At 49.0% G+C, this 17,358-nt stretch overlaps 1 protein-coding gene across 2 annotated transcripts in view; it reads left to right on the top strand.

The window, feature by feature from the left end:
• The first annotated feature begins 1,871 nt into the window (after positions 1–1,871).
• The window catches only part of LMF1 (lipase maturation factor 1), a 201,953-nt gene continuing 186,466 nt past the window's right edge, over positions 1,872–17,358 (top strand). Inside the window, exon 1 of one of the 2 annotated variants that reach the window (XM_066640656.1) lies at positions 1,872–2,052. In XM_066640656.1, the coding sequence (XP_066496753.1) occupies positions 1,872–2,052 (181 nt within the window). Of the gene's footprint in view, positions 2,053–13,267; positions 13,278–17,358 lie in introns of those variants that run through there. The other variant, XM_066640657.1, reaches the window with a different exon arrangement.

The following is a 17,358-nucleotide window of genomic DNA, read 5'->3' as shown; positions in this document are numbered from 1 at the left end:
TTACTTCTGGGTTAGGCATCTGGGCGGGGGGGGGGGTGATGTCTGACGTCATGGTCCTAGTGCCAGATACTCCAGCTATGCCACTGATTTGTGCCTCTGACTTTTTGGACCTGGGTGCAGAATGTGACGTGTCCCCAGTGAACTCTGCCTTGCAGGTATGAGCCCACTGGTGGAGCGTGTCAAGATCACCTGGAATTCTAATCTAGTTTTCCAGGTTCCCTCCCCCCACCAGCTTGGTGTCATCAGCACTTTAGATAAGCATGCCCTCTATTCTCATCACTCAGGCAATTTCTGTAAGTGTTGAACTGCATCCTAGAGTACTAGCAACTGTTACCCTGCACATGCCCAATCTCGTCTGATCTTGGAAGCTAAGCAGGGTCAGGCCTGTACTTGGATCGGAGACCACCTGGGAATACCGGGTGCTGTAGGCTTATACCATAGTCTTTCGAGACTGAAGGTTGCCAACCAAAGGAACTTGGGGAGAGAAGAGAAGGCTGAGAGGGGATATGAGAGCTCTCTTCAAATACCTAAAGGGCTGTCATACGGAAGAAGGGAACAATTTATTCTCAGCTGTCTCTGAAAGTAGAACTTGAACAATGGGTACAAACTGCAAGAGCAGATTTCATTTAGGCATCATGAAAAAATTCCTGACAGTCAGGGCGGTTTGCCTAGAGAGGTGGTGGACTCTCCACACTGGAGATATTCAAGGAGATGCTTGACAAGCATCTGTTGGAGATGCTCTAAGAGGATTTCCTGCCTAAGGCAGGGGGTTGGCCTAGATGACCTATTAGGCTCCTTCCAACTTCCCTTTTGCAGGATGGAAAGCCAGGGTGGGATGGAGCCATGCCTTGACTATTGTTACCCGAGTTATAGTCTCTGTGGCAGAGGCTTAAGTACTGGGTTGGAGTGCTGATTGGCACTGTAAGTCCTGCACTTGCAGGAAGTAGATGGAGGCAGCAGAGGCAGGTGTAGGGTAAAAGCCATCCCAAATCCGTCATCCCCACGGACCCCTCACAGTCTGCCACTGATGCAACCCACATCAGGGTGCCTCCTGGATGAGCTGCCAGGGACTTGCCCCACATTCCATGCTGCTCAGAATGATTTCTCAATGGCGTGATTGCCTGTTCCCACAGGGCCCCCCTTCAGGAGTGAACTTGGATCTCTGGAGTTACACCTTGGCCAGGACAACAGCTCCCAAAGCAGCCTGCAGTCACGGATTTGCGGCAGGTGGGGAGACAGGTGCGGCGGAGCCTCCCACCAGAGCCCTTCCAGAAGTGCTGCCTCGTGAGGCGCCCACGACCCGCACAGGCGCCTCGCGCGGAGGTGCCGCTTTGGAAGAACTGCGTGGGAGGCTCTGCCCACCCGCCTCTCCGCTTGCAGTTAACAGCCCGATCCAAAGCACGTCTGCTCAGAGTCGGCAGGGCCTTCCCAGGAGAGCTGGACAGGACTGGGCCGCAAGATCCTTCAGACGGAGCGCGTGTGCAGGTTCTCCTGCTGCCTGCAGGCCGCTCCACGCGCACCCGGGAGGAAGGGGCGTCCCGCTGACTGCAGTGGGACCAGGCGGGCAGAGGACTGGCCTGGAAGTGCCCAGTCTTCCCTGCAGGGGGAGGGCGCAAAAGGAGCTGCAGAAGCCTATGCATGTGCTACTCGGGGGTAAGCCCATTGCGTTAAGTGGGGCCTACTCCCAGGAAAGCGCGCGGGAATTTGGCGGCAGAGCGACCTGTGCGCCCAAGTCCGCGGCCGCCCGAGCCCGCCCCGCGCGTGAAGCCCCGCCCCGCCCCGCCCCCGGCTGGCCAACGGCCACACGCCGCACCTCCCGGAGTCGGGCACGCATGCGCAGTCGCGCGGCCGTCGCTCTGCCCGCCGGAGACATGGCCGCCGCCGGAGAGAGCCTCAGGAGGCGGCACGGGGGGGCCGGAGACGCCGCGGAAGGAGGGCGCGACCCCGGCCCGGGGAGGCCCCTCGGCGCCCGCCCTGCAGCGCCCGCCCTGAGCCCGGGCAGCTTCTGGCTGACGCGCCTCGCGCTCCTGCGCGCCACCGCCGGCGTCTACTGTGAGTGTGGGGCCCGCGGAGCCCCTCAGACCCCTCGCGCTCGCCCGCCTGGAGGGACCGGCCAGAGCTCTCCACGTCTCCCGCACGGGGACCCCGGAGCCCTCCTCCGCGTCACGGCAGGGGAGACCCCCAAGTTCTGTGCCGCAGACCCGCCACTGACGGACTCCGGGAAGAACTCCCGGAAAAGGGCACGCGGCCCAGTCCCGCCAGCTGGCGCGCGCCTGTCGGGACGGAGCTGTCGGGAGGCTCTGGCGATCGGGCGGCGGCTGCTCCTTCGCCAGGAGCTGCGCTGGCGCTGGAAAAGGGGCGGGCTGGGCGTTTATCTCTGTGTCGACACTGACTTGCGAACTGCAGGAGCTCCGCTGTTTGCAGGGCAGTTCGCAGCGCTCTGCTTTCCGAATAACCTCAGGGCTTGAGGCGGTCAGTGACCTGATCACCCATGTTTTCACTGAAGGCTCGGAGGGATCCACCAAAAGTCACCAAGGGGTCCCGACCCACAGTTTGATAAAAGCTGCTCCAGTATATCTCCTGGCTCTTTCCTGAAGGTCTGACCAAAAATGGGGTTGTACATAGGTCGAAACAGGCGGGTCTTGCTGGCCTGGCACCATCACAGCTATACAAAATTGGCACAGCGAATGAAGTGCAACTGCCTGTGTCCACAATGTGAAAGTTCATAAATACCCAGTGTATTTGTTTCAAAACAGAACTAAGCCCTCAAACCATTTGTTGAGGTCCCATAGTGGTTTATCAGGAAGAATATTGTATTGGATTTATTTTATAATTCTTGTCTGGTACAATAGCTCGGCTCTATGAAAAATATTTATATTTTCTTTTGTCAGTTTCTCCCATGTCGTAGAAGGAATAGGAGTGTCAAACGTGTTTCATACAGCGGGCCGAATAGCATTTATGATGCCTACTGAAGGCCAGAAGTGATGTCATTAAGCAGATGAAACCCAGAAGTACTTTTTTCTCACTTTGGAAATTGTTATGGGGCAGCCCAATTATCATGTGGGCTGCCCTTTCAGCTCAGCATCTGAGAGCAGATGGTGGTTGTGCTGGGAAAGACCGAGGGCCCAATAAAGAGCTGCTTCTTCGGGCCAGATCCAGCCCCCAAGCCTTATGTTTGACACCTCTGACCTAAAGCTTCTGTGCTTCTTAAGGAGAGGAGGAAGACATGACTTGATTATAATGATTAAAAATCGAAACAAGGCACCAATTTGCTGGACTCTCATGAATGAATGAAGTTGCCCTTATGCTGGGTCAGGCCTTCAGAGGCTCTGGTGCAGATCTCAACATGCAGGAAGATGCAGGAGGAAATGGTCCTTCTTAATGCCTTTCTTCTGAATGAAACAAATATCCCCCTTCCCTCCCCCCCAATCATCCTGGCTCTGATAAAAGAAATAAACATGGAGCTTTCATGGAGGGGCCCACCTTCTGATGCCATTTGGTAGGCACAGGCAGTCTGCAGCTGCTCCTGCACCCAATAAGCCATCCATGGTCCACTGGGGAGCAAGCAGCAGTTAGTAGCCATGAGCACTCCTTCATGCTGCCACCCATAACTCCAGTAGCAACAGCGGGGACAGTGGAGGATTCTTTCCTAATTACTCCCTGGCTAATTTTCCTTGTTGGGAAACACTGATGGTGACCCACTGGAAGAGCTTCCCAGAATGAATGAGAGTCTGTCACCACTGTTGTAGGTGTGGGTGGCAGCACAAGGTAGGGCTTGCATCCCTCTGCTGTCAGATTCTTGGGCACCATGGTTGGGGAAGGAGAGCTGGAACTTTTGCTCCAGGGCAAAAATAAAAAGCTGGCAGGAGACCTTTCGCCCAATGAACTTTGTTGTGGCTGATCAAAGTTTCAAACCAAGACAGGTATCCAAGTCTCTGCTGTGCCCCAACAGCTATACAGGGGTAGCTGTGCACAATATGGGTGATGCAGCTGACACTGATGTTTTCTGTCACAAAATATTGCATACGGAAGAAAATGTTGCTGTATGCACTTAGGAGGACTTTATTAGGCTTTGTCTTCAGGGTGTTTAAGGACAGCTATGGTATGGTTGTTGTTGCAGCGAGAAACACTGGTGTTTTCTGCAGCAGAGAAGGAATATTCAGAGTGGGGCTGGCCTGAGGAGTTCCGGGGCAGTGGCATCCAATATCACAGCAGCACTTCAACCTCCACTGCTTTTCTTTCTCCTTCTGGGATTTGAAAACAAAGAGGCCAATGGAGTCAAAGAGAAGTGTGGAGGAGGGTGGGAGGCTGGAGTCCTTCTACCTTGCCCCAGGGAGGCAGCAGGCACCCTGCCAATTGGCTGCCTAAGGGCAGCCTGGCATAACTTCAGTGGTCCTGTGGATGTTACTGAGGGGCAGATCTGGTTTTAAGCCAGTTGGACCAACTGCTCCCAATTGGGCCCTGTGCCTACCCCCCCCCCCCGTAGGTTAATCTAGTCTTATATGCAATTTTATATTAAAAAGTACTTGGATCCATTTGGTCCATTAACTCATGTGCAGTTTAAAATGCACTTTTAGATTCCTTTCTATTCCATCTTAGAGATAGAAAGTCTGTCATAAATTTTATGTAGATTTTATGTCAGATCTATATCAGATTCTACTGAACTTGGCTGTGAAACTGCAGGGCCCAATTGGAAACATGTTTTGAGAGGTGCAAAGCTTGTTTCCAACTGGGCTCTGCAGCTCTTAAGGCCCTGCTGATGGGTATATAACTTTAAAGACCAAAATGTTTACACCTGACCCAGGCCAAATAGGTATTGAAAGATGCTTATGTGTGTGCTACAGAAAGTTTTGGTTTTTCAAGAAGCTGCAACTGTGACATATGGAGCCCCCTAGCTGATTCTTGGTGGAAGGGAGAGGGCAATGAAGCAAAGAACCAAAGATGATTTGGTTCTTTGTCCAACCAAATTCTGCTTTTTGCGGCCCTTCCTAGTGCATAGGATCCTCTGTCAAGGCAAACCTCATCAGAGGAGACAGGGGAATAGGTCTGTGTAGCAGCAGGGATTTCTTCCCCCGCACCAGGTGTTGTTCCAAGCCCAAGAACCACTGGGTGCCCTTCCAGTTAAGGAAGAGATCTTCAGAATCTATTAAGAACGGCCTGAATCCCCCCTTAGCTTTTGGCCTGAAAACAGCTGTATCTAAACTTGAGAGAGAGAGACAGAGAGAGAGGTTACTGCAGCTGTGTTTGTGTTTCCAGCTTCTCAGAAGAATGCTGTATGTGTGTGCTTATTCACTCTTTGGACTCTACAATCACAAATGCTTTTGTCTTTGTAAGAGCTCTAGTTTGGCCATAAATGTGGGGACTAATGTTTGGGGTGCAAAATAATTTTTTTTCCTTTTTGGAAATAATGTTTTGGGTATGCCTGACTGGGTGCAGTCACTTTGTGGCTCCAAGTAGATTTCTGTGGTGGGGGGAGGGAGGAGAGAGAAGGGGATGCAGTTTGATTTTCGTTGGTATCCTGGCTGCCTGTTAGGTTGTTTCTTCTTGTGGTTTGGTCTTTAAATATGAGTTAAGACTTGATTTTTTTTCCCCCTTCGAAGAAGGTAGCCAGGAGAAGCATGTGACAGGAAGGTTTTGGATTTCACATCTTTAAATCTTTATAGAGCATGAAGAATGGGATTCTTTCCTCCTTATACCATGACAGGCTGCGGCTGGGGTGGGAAGCCAAAACGGGAGGGTTGGGACCCAACCTGCTGAACACAAGTTTCTGGAGTTTTGTGATTCTGTGCTTTTCGTAGGTGAGTTTGGTGCATTATCCCAGGATAGGCACAGGCTGTAACTAGGGTCTGGAGGTTGTTGAGAGGGTGGTGCGCGCACTGCTTCAGGTGCTGGCCTACAGAACACCCCTTTGGTTGACCACGAGGCCAACGCTTCGCTCCCAAAGATGAATTTTTTTGCCTACAGGACTTGTACACATTAAACAAAACCCTTTAGCTTTAGTTCAAAGCAGTTTTACAGCTGTAAATTCATGGCTGCCCGATTGCATCTTGTGTATACATCTAATGCTGGGGTATTCAATCTGTGCGTAGCCTCCAGGGGCATCGCCAGGCATCTTGGGGAGAGGGGCTGGGCTGGGCTGCTCTGCTCTGCTGCAGGTGCTGCCTGCTGATTTGTTGCTTTTCTGCAGCTGTGAGCAGCGTGAGGCTGGGAGGGCGTGTGAAACATGGTGGGGGGAGTTGGGAGAGAAGGCTGGCTGGGCGGGCAGGCAGAGGTGCTGCATCTCATCATGGAGCTCTCTCCATGTGCAACCTCGCCCCAAGGATTACATTTCCCAGTGTGGCCCTTGCCCTGAGCATCCTGGGATTGGTCAAGGCTGCTTGGAGCCAGCCTGCTCCTAGTGGGGGAGTGTCCAAATGCCCTAGCCTGCATCCTTCTGTCTTGCTTGGGGGGAACAGGGGTGGCATCTGCATGTTGGGGGTGTGCGCGCGTGTGAGCAGCCCCCATCTACTTTGGGGTGAGTTGTTATCTTGCTGGGTGTGGCTGCAATCCTTTCCACACTTTCCTGGGAGTAAGCCCCATTGACTGAAATGGGGCTTACTTCTGAATAGACCTACATAGGCTTGAGGTCTGTGTCAGCTTAACTAAGGATCCTCACCTTTCTCTTTTTCCTCCCCCTTCAAAAAAGAAAAAAAGCCACTCTTGATGGCTTTCTCTCCAAAAATTGATTAAAAATAAAAATCCCCATTCCTTTTTAGCCATTCCCCTTTTTCCTCCTGCCTCCTTTTGGGGGGGGTACTCTGTTGGCTGCTTACTCTGTTGTAAGACAAAAGGCACAATCTTAGCTAGGTCTACTCAGAAGTAAGTCCTGTTGTGTTCAATGGGACTTACTCCCAGGAAAGTGGGGTTAGGATTCCAGCCAAACAGTCTCTAGGTCTCAGTTTGCAATTAGCAGATACACACTCAAAAGTCTTCCCCTCCTGCAAATTCATCACTCCCCCCTCCCTTTCCAAAACCCTCCAGGTGTGCTGCTAACAAACTCAGGGCACAATTCTAACCAGGTCTACTCAGAAGTAAGTACTATTTTGTTCAAGTGTGGTTAGGATTGCAGCCTCAGAGTGCTGGCAGCCTTGTTTCTAGTGTATAATTATAACACCTTCATCCCCATTTTGGGGGTAACTGAGGTGAGGAGTTGTAATGGGGAGCCGTGGCCAACGGCTACAAGGATCAGGGGAGGCGAGCTGGAAAAGTTCAAGAACCACTGATCTAATGGTTGTAGCAACAAAGGTAGCTCACAGTGCCCTTGGGACCTGAATTTAGATGGGAGGCCTCCTTTTGAGGAGGGCTTACATGATGGTTTGTATTGTCAAATGTGCATTCAGGATGAACTTTGTGGTTGCCTGGCTATACCTGGGGAAGGAAGCAAACAGTATAATATCACTTCTGTAGCTCCTTGCTGCAGCTTATATTGGGGGATCCAGCTTGGTAACAGAGGTTGTGCCATCTCAGCTCATGTTGAAAAACCTGATGTATTGATAGCTGGCTCAGCAGAGACGTGTGTGGGGAACGTTCTGAGATTTTGGAGCCTCCCTGCAGCGTCTGCTCAGTTGGTCAGTTTGGGTGTTGTACTTCTAATGCATTCCAGCACACACCGTGTATGCAGAAGAGACACTAACAGCAGCTTCTGGAGAAGACTCCATGCTGGAGTGAAGAGGGACACTAGCTCTCCCCTTGCTAAACATAAGAAGATGCCACTTTAAAAGGCACCTCTTTGTCCAATTAGCAGTGTTGGATTGACTTGCAAGCTTGCTTCTTGAAATTCCAAAACTGAAAGTTCTTGTCAAATCTGTGTTTGAGAAAAGGGGGCCTCTTTGTCCAGTATGTACAACTTCTAGATGTTTGTATCATGCCAACCTCTATGCAGATACAGTATGTGCTCCCCCCACCACCCATTTTTGGCAGCATATATTTTTCCTAATTTGCTGTCCCCTTGTTTATCTTTGCCCAGTCTAGGGGGGTCTAATTTGGACTCCGGTGTTGATGAGCAGTTAGATGGCAGGGCAGCAATTTTGAGGTAGATTTTGATTTGCACTTTAAATAAAACTTCTCCAGCAAATTACAGTGTTAATCAAGGGAAATTAGATTGCAGAGGGTGCCCCCTCCCCGACAAAAATGTGTTATTTTAACCAAAGCAGAGACTTGGTATATTGGAAACAGGGTTGCAGGGAAAGCAGCAGTTTACTGGTTATAAGTCTTCGCTCGATTGGCGTAGAGCGTGACGCCAGGGGCTGCTTCTGATGGTGGGAGAGATCATTGCATCTCATTGGGCAGCTATCGCCCGCCTTAAGTTGGGCAGTCCCCAGCCAGTAAGGTGTTGCCTCGCCACGGTCTGTTAACCTCACGGGGTTTAGGGTGAAAACCGACAAGTGGATCGACAACTCTGCACCATGCAATAGAAAACAGAAAACTCCTGCCCTAAAGCTGGGCACCTGGAACGTAAGGACAATGACACCTGGCTTCTCTGACGACCTGCAAGAAATAGACGACGTACGCAAAACAGCTGTCATTGACATGGAACTGAGCAGACTGCAGATGGACATTGTCGCCCTTCAAGAGGCGAGGCTGCCGGATTCCGGATCTGTCAAGGAGAGAAACTTCTCATTTTTCTGGCAGGGAAAACCACCAGACGAAACCAGGGAACATGGCGTTGGCTTTGTGGTCAGAAATACCCTGCTAGAATCCATCATTCCACCTACTGCGGGAAGTGAAAGAATTTTGTCCCTGCAGCTCCAGTCATCAACAGGACCTGTCACTCTCATCAGTGCATATGCACCAACTCTGTCGTCTCCAGCAGAAGCCAAAGACAAATTCTACGATGACTTGGCCACCACTATCAAGAAGATCCCCGTAAAAGAGCCATTGTTCATCCTCGGCGATTTCAATGCTAGAGTTGGTGCTGATCACAGTTCGTGGCCTACTTGCCTAGGTCAGTTCGGCACAGGGAAGATGAACAAAAATGGCCAACGCCTGCTAGAGTTTTGCTGTCATCATGGTCTCTGTGTCAGCAACACATTCTTCAACACAAAGCCCCAACATAGAGCCTCTTGGAGACACCCAAGATCAAAGCACCGGCACCAGCTCAACCTGATTCTCACCAGACGCTCCAGCCTTCCCAGCATCAAGATCACACGCAGTTATCAGGGTGTTGCCTGCGACACTGACCACTCCCTGGTGTGCAGCAGAGTGAAACTGCTAACAAAGCAACTGTATCACACGAAAAAGGAAGGAAGACCTCGCATTGATACCAGCAAGACCCGGGAACAGAGAAAAGTGGAGGAATTTGCACGAGCGCTTGAGGAATCTCTTCCAGGCCCGGCCGACACAAACGCATCCAACAGATGGGAACATTTCAAGAATGCTGTTTACAACACCGCCTTGTCCATATTCGGCAAGAAGACCAACAAGATGGCAGACTGGTTTGAAGCCCACTCGGAGTTCAAGGAGTTGACTGACACCAGTCATTGAGGAAAAGAGGAGAGCTCAAACAGCATACAAGGCCTGTCCCAGTGAGCGCAACCTGCAGGTCCTCCGAGCTGCTCGCAGCAAAGTCCAGCAGACTGCTAGGAGATGTGCTAACGACTACTGGCTCCAGCTCTGTTCCCAGATACAGATAGCAGCTGACAACGGGCAACATCAAAGGGATGTATGATGGTATCAAGCACAGGTCCAACACAGAAGAAAATTGCCCCTCTGAAGTCTGCCGCAGGCAAGGTCATCCAGGATCGGGCGCAGCAGATGGAACGCTGGGTGCAGCACTACTCTGAGCTATATTCCAGGGAAAATGTAATCACCTAAGAAGCGCTGAACAACATTGAGTGCCTGCCTGTGTTGGAGGAGCTTGACAATGAACCAACCCTAGAAGAACTTCACGTGGCCCTGGACTCCCTTGCCTTTGGCAAGGCACCTGGAAAAGACAGCATCCCTGCTGAAGTCCCAAAGTGCTGCAAAGAGATCATTGTCACTGAGCTGCATGAAATCCTCTGTCTCTGCTGGAGAGAAGGTGGAGTACCTCAGGACATGAGGGATGTAAACATCATCATGCTGTACAAGAACAAAGGCGACAGGGGTGACTGCAACAACTACCGCGGCATCTCTTTCCTTAGCGTTGTAGGAAAGCTGTTTGCCCGAGTTGCACTAAAGAGGCTCCAGGTACTTGCAGAGAGCATCTATCCAGAATCGCAGTGCGAATTCCGAGCCTGCAGGTCCACCACTGATATGGTATTCTCTCTTAGACAACTGCAGGAGAAATGCAGGGAACAACGACAGCCACTCTTCATAGATCTCACAAAGGCTTTCAACCTGGTCAGCAGGGACAGCCTCTTCAAGATTCTCCCCAAGATCGGATGTCCACCCAGGCTCCTCAGCATCATCAGGTCTTTCCACAAGGACATGAAGGGCACTGTAGTCTTTGATGGCTCCACATCAGACCCCTTTGACATCCGAAGCGGAGTGAAGCAGGGCTGTGTTCTCGTGCCGACCTTGTTTGGGATTTACTTCGCTGTCCTGCTGAAGCAGGCCTTTGGAACTGCAACAGAAGGCATCTATCTCCGGACCAAATCAGACGGAAAGCTCTTCAACCTCTCCAGACTAAGAGCAAAGTCCAAGGTCCAAATGAAATGTCTGTGTGACTTCCTCTTTGCTGACGATGCAGCTGTCACTACCCACTCTGCCAAAGATCTCCAGCAGCTCATGGTTCGTTTTAGCAAGGCCTGCCAAGATTTTGGACTGACAATCAGCCTGAAGAAAATACAGGTCATGGTTCAGGATGTGGACTCACCTCCCTGCATTACAATCTCTGCGCATGAACTGGAGGTTGTCCATGACTTTGTGTACCTTGGCTCAATGATCTCCAACACTCTTTCTCTCGATACCAAGCTAAACAAACGCATCGGTAAAGCAGCTACCATGTTTTCCAGACTCACAAAGAGAGTCTGGTCCAACAAGAAGCTGACGGAACATACCAAGATCCAGGTCTACAGAGCTTGCGTCCTGAGTACACTTCTGTACTGCAGCAAGTCATGGCCTCTTTGCTCACAACAGGAGAGGAAACTGAATGCTTTCCACATGCGCTGCCTCTGACGTATCCTCAGCATCACCTGGCAGGACAAAGTTCCAAACAACACAGAACGAGCTGGAATCCCTAGCATGTATGCACTGCTGAAAAAGAGATGCCTGCATTGTCTTGGTCACGTCGTGAGAATGGATGATGGCTGGATCCCAAAGGTTCTGTGGAGAACTCGTGCAAGGAAAGTGCCCTACAGGTAGACCACAGCTACGATACAAGGACATCTGCAAGAGGCCTTAGGAATGAACCTCAGCAGGTGGGAAACTCTGGCCTCTGAGCAGCCCGCTTGAAGGCAGGCTGTGCAGCATGGCCTTTCCCAGTTTGAAGAGACACTTGGCCAACAGACTGAGGCAAAGAGGCAAAGAAGGAAGGCCCACAGCCAGGGAGACAGACCAGAGACAGACTGCACTTGCTGCCAGTGTGGAAGGGATTGTCACTCCCGAATCAGCCTTTTCAGCCACACTAGATGCTGTGCCAGAACCACCATTCAGAGCGCTATAAAATAGCCTTTCAAGACTGAAGGTTGCCAACTCCCTGATAAAACACTGTATGGCAGTGTTTCTCAAGGTTTGTTCTCCACTGTACAACTTCACGTGGTCCACCTATTTAAAGTACCACTGGACATCATCACCAGTTACTTATGGGTTGAGATGCCAGATGCAACACAACAATCACCAATCAGAGAGGGTCAGAGTGGGCAGCAGGGCTTTTCTGAGTATGGAAAAGCAGGCTTTTGAGCTCTGCCTGCTAAGCCTCCTACCACTGTTTGTTGCATCACATTTCTGGTCTCGCTGCTGGGCGGCAGAGTCCAGGGGTCCTGCAAGTATCACCAAACACTACCTCAAGTACCATTGGTTGAGAATCACTGCTGTATGGCACTTTAAGCTCCATGGAAGAAAGTTGGGGTGTGTTTTATCCATTCAGTCGTGTCCAACTCTTAGTGACTTTATAGGCAAGAGCTCTCCATACTGCCCTGTCGAGCACAGCTTCTTTCAAGTATTGGGCATTCCTCTTTGCATCCATTTTGATTGTATTGAGCCAGCATGTTCTTTGTCTGTCCCTTCTTGTTCCACTGACAATTCCTAACATCACTGACTTCTCTAGTGAATTTCCACACATGACACGGCCAAAGTAGATCAGGTGTAGTCTTGCAATTTTGGCTTCTAGTGATATGTCTGATTTGATATGATCCAGAATTTCTCTATTGGTTATTCTAGCTGTCCATCGTATATATAATGATTTCTTCAATACTACAGTTCAAAAGCATCAATTCTTTTTCAGTCAGCCATTCTTATAGTTCAACTCTCACACCCATATATCATTATAGGAAAGATTATTGCTCTAACTAGTCAGCCTTTTGTATTTAGGGTGATACCTTTGCTTTTCCAGATCTTATTCATGTTGACCATTGCAGTCCAGCCTAAAAATTATCCCGTGTTCGATTTTGAGTGTAGAACTGCCATCATTAACAATTTTTGATCCAAGAAAAATTAAATCCCAAACTGATTCAATTTCCTCATTGCTGGTTTTAAACATCACTTGTCTTTCTGCTGCTGTTGTCATTATCTTCATTTCCCTGAGGTTGCAGTTCAGTCTCATTTTTCCCCCACTATAAAATGTAATAAATAAATCTGAACCACTGTTGCCTGCAGAACAAGGTCTCCCTGAGCCCTACATTGGGTGCCAGAATTGGAAATGGCAAATCACCCTTCATGGGTGCTTCTAGCATGGTCTTTTAAGCAGTGAAGTGTGTTGGTCCCACAGTGGTTGTGCAGAACAAGTCTTCTGGATTCACTTGGATACAAGGCAACATTATCTTTCCCGCTTGTTTTGTTTTTCTTGCAGTTGTGGCGTTTTTGGTGGCGTACCATCAAAATAAGGCGCTCATTGGAGAGAAGGGCCTTCTGCCTGCCAAGCTGTATTTGGAGAGCATCATGCGCCATTTCCAGGGGAAGATCAACCAGGAGTCACTGAGCTACACCCCGACTCTCATCTGGTTTCTGGAATGGTCTTGCATGGACAGCATCCTGGACAGCTTTGCTCTGATTGGCTTGGCAGCCTCCGCTTTTGTCGTTGTCACTGGTTGTGCCAATATGATTCTCATGAGTCTTCTCTGGGCTCTTTACCTCTCATTGATTAACGTGGGACAGGTCTGGTAAGTCAGTTTGCTTGCTCTTACTTCCAGAGGGTAGCAGAAATACCAAGTTTAACAACTTTGTCTCAGCATATGCTTTTCTGGATGATGGTTTATTTCGTCAGATGCACAAAGCAAACTCCCAAGTAGGCAGATACATTATGCAGGCACACAAGTGTCTGTATGACTTGGGATAAGGGGAGGAAAGCGTTCCACCTTATACACCCTGATCATTTTATTGCTCATGACATTTGAACTATCCAATCCACCTTGGATGGGATAGGGAGAAAATCAGTCATAATCTGCACTGCACCCAATTTGGAGCAAAGCTGTTTTGATAATCTGGAAGGTACAGCAGTTGTCAAAACTTGAAACAACAAGTGCTTGTGATCCTTTCTATCCAGAGATTGCTATCTTTCAGTTATTTCCACGCTCCTTAAAATATGTTGGAGAGTGCTTCCATGCTCTGTCATGTAAGATTTCAGTAATTAGCCTTTAATATCCTGTTTTCCCCCTCCTCCCAATACCTGGTACTAGCAAAGTTAAGCTGTGCATGGGTTTTTGAGGAAGTAGGAGGTGTGAAGAAGAATTGACTGCCTACAACAAACATGGCTGTTGCCTGCTGAGCAGAGAGAGAAAATTTACCCTGAGATAAAATTACTTTCTCCCTGAAGGGCACACAAGGCAGTTTACAAAAGTATTAAATATATATAAAAAACAAAGAAATGACTGTAAGGACATAAGAGGAGCCCTGCTGGATCAGGCCAAGATCCTTTTTAGTCCAAATTCCTATGTCTTACAGTGGCCCACCAGATGCCTTAGGGAGCACAGAAGACAACAAGAGACCTGTTTCCTGTTGCCACTACCTGGCATTTGGAGGTAGCTTACTTCTAGAACTGGGAGATTGCATGTACCCATCATGGCGTGGTTACCCATCATGGCCATGGTTACAACCTGAGATGGATCCCAAGTTAGATACAGAACCTTCGAACCTGTTAACAGAAATTTGGTAGAATTTTTCACTCTTTCACTTTTTCACTCTTCCTGAAATTTACCTTGAAAGAATTGAAAGACAGACCTAAGTTTGATCTGTAAAATAAATGAAATACATTTTCCTTTTTGGGTCCCTTTTTGGGAGAAGGGCGGGATAAAAATAAAGTTTTATTATTATTATTACATTTGCTTTTTCAAATACACCCAGCAGGAGAGATTTCTCAACTGTGCTGGAGGAGAAAAAGGGCAGGTGGGAAGATCGCCAGAGGGAGAAAAGATTACCACAGTCAATAGTTGTCGAGCAGTCCAGGCAGGTTTACTTAAAAGTAACTCTAAAAGTATTTAGATGGCAGCATGCTTACTCAAGAGTAAGCCCCTCCATGCTAACCATGCATAAGGTTGCATTCAGGCTACCATCCTGGCACACTGGCTCCCTGCACAAAGCACTTTATGGTTCTTTTGTGACAACCAGAACATGCATTCCTCGGTGTAGGCCTTCAGTAGGACTGGGCTGTTACTAACTTCTCATGTTTTGTTTCCTTAAGTCAGAACTTCCCAAACCAGGGCGTCGTGATGCCCCAGCCTGAGGGCCCTGGCTTATGCCCACTTAAGGGACGGGGGCAGGAGGAAGGCAGTGACACAGTCCCCAGGATCGCATCGCTAAGGGGGCTGCCGGGACTGGCATTGACTTACCAGTCCCTGCTGCAGCCTCCCAGGGTTGCGGGGAGCCCTGTGCGACTATCCACAGGCTCCCCAGCCTTCAAAAAGTGAAAGCAAAGCAATCGCGCTCCACTTCCGGTTTTGTGGAGGTGGGGGCACAGTCGCTCCACTTTCACTTTCTAAGCTTCAGGGAGCCCTGTGGACAGTCACTCAGGGCTCCCTAAACCCCCGAGAGGCTGCTGCACGGACTGGTGAGTAAATGCCAGTCCCTGCTTCTCCCTTAGTGTTACAATCCTGCCTCCTCCCCTCGCCCCTACAAGAACTTACTGTGGCTCAAACTCTCCCACAGAGTTTGAGAACTGCTGCCTTAAGTAGTGCTGTGGTTTGACAAAATTGCCTCCTGCTGGGACTCTTGAAATGGGCAGTGTTACCTGGAGTTACAGCTCCACCTTTTTGTGTTCAGTGGGCCTCCTTATCCATGACTTGGCATCTGCAAATTTCATTATCCATGGATGCTGAGCCTGAGGCTGGAGAGTCTTGGAGGACTTCCCAGACATGACTGGAAGTACCTCAGGAGGCCTCCTGGATGCAACCAGAAGTTATTTCCAACAATTCCACCAACAATTTTAAGTTGTGTTCGGGATGTCCTGCAAGGCACTTCAGCTACAGATTTCATTATCTACAGAATTTAATATCTGTGGTGGGTCCTGGAATGTTCTTCCATGGATACCAAGGGCCTACTGTATATATAAAGTTACTAAGTTGAATTCCCTCTTTGGTCAGATAATTTATGGCAAAAAAATCTTTATTGAGAGCAAGTTGATGAAAGGATTCAATTAAGGTGCAGAGAATTTTCAGTGTTGCCTACAGTTCATCTTGATTTTAACCAGTGGCATAGATTATCTTTGCCAGGAAACTGGATTCATGTTGTGAGGAGGGTAGGGTTGGTTATCAAAGTGGCCCCTGGCTGTAGAGCATTCAACTAGGGTTGTAAACTGTGTTGCAAACTTTGCCCTGTTAACTCTTCCTTGCTATGGTCATTGTCCTCTCCTGTTTGCATCTTTCTTGGCTACCTCTGGAAAACTAAACTTCAGTGTGCCACTCCCAACTCTTCAGAACCTTGTCATGAAAAGGTCTTTGAGAGATTATTTGAGAGACTGCCTTCTATATACAAGTCCAAACTTGCTATACACTGATTTTTTTATACATGGATTTGACTCAACACAAATGCCCACTGCAAATGAGAAGGAATGTGCTGATCCCTGGAGAAGGGGAAGAATGCACTCCTTTAAAATGCTTTTCTTACTGTTGTAGAGTTTTTTATCTCAACATGATGAGAAGGTCCCTTTAAATTAAAGGAAAACAGTCCTTTACAATAGTTAGAGAGAGGGCAGCCAACTGACAATCCATCAGTCATTCTCTCCCCAAGTAACCCCCTCCCTTCCCCCTGAACAGAAAGGGAGGAAAGATAATCCTTTCTAAGTGCCTGGAGAGAGACTGATTGTTGGATTGTTTTCTTAATGACTCTATCTTAACATCACAAAGGTCAGCAAAGCTGTTTTTAATCACCTGAGCAACCAGACTTTGTTTTTTAAATTGATTTGTTATAGTGCCATTTTTGCCATTCACATGAGTTCTGGGAAAGGAACCCACAGAAATAATGAGACTCAACCTGTAATCCAACTTGTCCCCTCTGGTCATCAGAGAAGGCCCTCTTGCAGGTACTGTTGCCTGTGGAGGTGGGAAGAGTGGTGGCAAGGAGTAGGCCTTCTCCTTAGTGGCACCAACTCTGTGGAATTCCCTCCCTCTAAGTCAGTGGTTGCAACCTTTAGGAGCCCAAGGGCCACTAAAACAAAAATTGGAATTGACGTGGACCACATGCAACCAGGGCCTCTAAGAAGAATTTTATCAGGGATATAATGTTTTGGGGCTCTTCTCAAAAGGAGAGGGGAGGGGGTGAAACAGTGGGGTGGTGACGGGGTGGGTAGTGGCAACAGCAGGAAGAGTCTTTAGAGCCCAGGTCTACCATGCTTCCCAATGCGGAGCCCACATCTACCTGTCCACACAGTGTTGGCAGCTAGGTACAGTAATACCAAACACACACCTAAGCCTCTAAAAAATTTTTAATATAGAAAATCATTGGAGAAAACTAGATCATCAGATTTAGGTTCGCACTAGAATGGAAAGTGTTCTGTGTGAACCAAAATGTACTTCTGCAGCAGCTGTAGTTCTACAGCTGTGTCTTTGTCACACTCCTTCATGGTAAGCCGTTCGACAAGCCAAAGAGCTACTGTAGCTCTGAGAAAGTGACTTGCCCAAGGTCACCCAGGAAGCTTCATGGCTGAGGGGGGATTTGAATCTGGATCTTCCAGGTCTGAGTCTACCTCCCAAACCACTACACCACACTGCCTCTCATGTGGTCACAGTAGCATAGCTAGGGGGGTGCAGG

This window comes from Tiliqua scincoides, chromosome 13, assembly GCF_035046505.1.
Source record: "Tiliqua scincoides isolate rTilSci1 chromosome 13, rTilSci1.hap2, whole genome shotgun sequence".
Lineage (NCBI taxonomy): Eukaryota > Metazoa > Chordata > Lepidosauria > Squamata > Scincidae > Tiliqua > Tiliqua scincoides.
Note: the sequence above shows the minus strand (reverse complement) of the source record. Positions and strands in the feature narration are given on the sequence as shown.